We start from the raw sequence: 1664 nt of genomic DNA on the forward strand, positions 1-1664 counted from the left end.
TATATATATATATATATATATATATATATATATATATATATATATATATATATATATATATATATATATATATATATATATATATATATATATATATATATATATATATATATATATATATATATATATATGCATTATTTATGTATTTTTTATATAACGCAGTTTGAGGATAAAATAGCTCATTATGTTTCAGTGTGAATACTTCAATAAGTTTTTGTACTGTTTATTGTTTATATCCTTGCATACGGGTGGAAAGCTTTATTTAATTGTTCTACTACTTGTACATCACTTCATGAGTGCTTTTATGCGAACATCAGTACATTCTACCCTGCACTCCTCCAAGTTGGGAAATCTTGTTGGTAAAAAAAATGGATTTCTTTTTTGAATGCGGTATGTCTTATAAAGTTGGCGTGTCGCATGGTCTCCTAGGCTACAAAACTACCCAAAATCCAATCTCCAAGACACCCAATTCTGGTTTTTCTTTTCCTGTTTTTGGTCAGTTCCTCCATAACCTAGATCTGAACCTTAAAACAATACCGGACTTTTCTGTTTATGACTTAACCCACACAGGAGCAGGCGTGGCAGTATGGCCATATCCTACACAGCAAAGTCCAGAGCACCATTGATAGCGGCGGTGAAGTCGCTCAAAACCTCAGAGGTAGAGAGGCTACTGGACTCAGGCGAGGACATTAACCAAACCTTCAAAGAGGTATATCCTAGCGCACATATGTTGTGTATGTGTGCGTATGTATATATGTGTGGGTGCATGACTGCGAACGTGCATGCTTATCTGTGCGTGTGCGTGTACGTGTGCGTATTTCACTTGTTGTATGTATGTGTGTGCGTATATATATATATATGCATGGCTGTCTGTGTATGTATGTATATCTGTGTATGTGACTGCCTATTTCACATGTTTTATGTCCGAGTGCGTATATCTATATATGTGTATGCATGTGTATGTGTCTGCTTGTTTCACATGTTTTACGTCTATGTGCGCGTATCTATGTATATGCATGACATCGTGCGTGAAGGCATATCTGTGTATGAGTTAGCTTATGCATCTAATTGTGTTTTTGGGTGGCACACCCAGAGTCATGCTACATCGTTATATATATATACATACATATATATATATATATATATATATATCTACATATACCTATGCATATTTATACAGATAGCACATAATAAACATGTAATTCTTTTTACCTAACAGCATACAGGAGAAGTACGGACGCCTCTGCACTGGGCTGTTTGGCTTGAAAAAGAGAAAATGGTGCGACTACTGTTGGAACGAGGGAGCGATCCGAACGTACCGGATCAGGTGTGATTGTGTTATATCTGTGTCTAAATGTATGTACGTGCATAACAGACATACACACAACACACCACACACACACACACATATATATATATATATATATATATATGCATCTATACAAGTATGAATATAACGATGTATATATATGCTTATTTATAATATAAATGCACAGACACACCCACACTCAGACGCACGCACACACTTACACACACATACATACACACACACACACACACATACACACGCACACACACATACACACGCACACACACACACAAACACACGCGCACGCACATATATATATATATATATATATATACATACATTAATACATACACAC

The 1664-nt window shown here is 35.2% G+C and overlaps 1 protein-coding gene across 1 annotated transcript in view; it reads left to right on the top strand.

The window, feature by feature from the left end:
* Positions 1–385: 385 nt before the first annotated feature.
* Positions 386–1664, top strand: part of SARC_03830 (hypothetical protein) — a gene marked incomplete at both ends in the record, with an annotated part of 6789 nt that continues 5510 nt past the window's right edge. Inside the window, 3 exons of the mRNA XM_014302363.1 lie at positions 386–390; positions 571–709; positions 1220–1327. Of these exons, the coding sequence (XP_014157838.1) occupies positions 386–390; positions 571–709; positions 1220–1327 (252 nt within the window). The remainder of the gene's footprint in view (positions 391–570; positions 710–1219; positions 1328–1664) is intronic.

Source organism: Sphaeroforma arctica (genome assembly GCF_001186125.1).
Source record: "Sphaeroforma arctica JP610 unplaced genomic scaffold supercont1.203, whole genome shotgun sequence".
Classification (NCBI taxonomy): domain Eukaryota; class Ichthyosporea; order Ichthyophonida; genus Sphaeroforma; species Sphaeroforma arctica.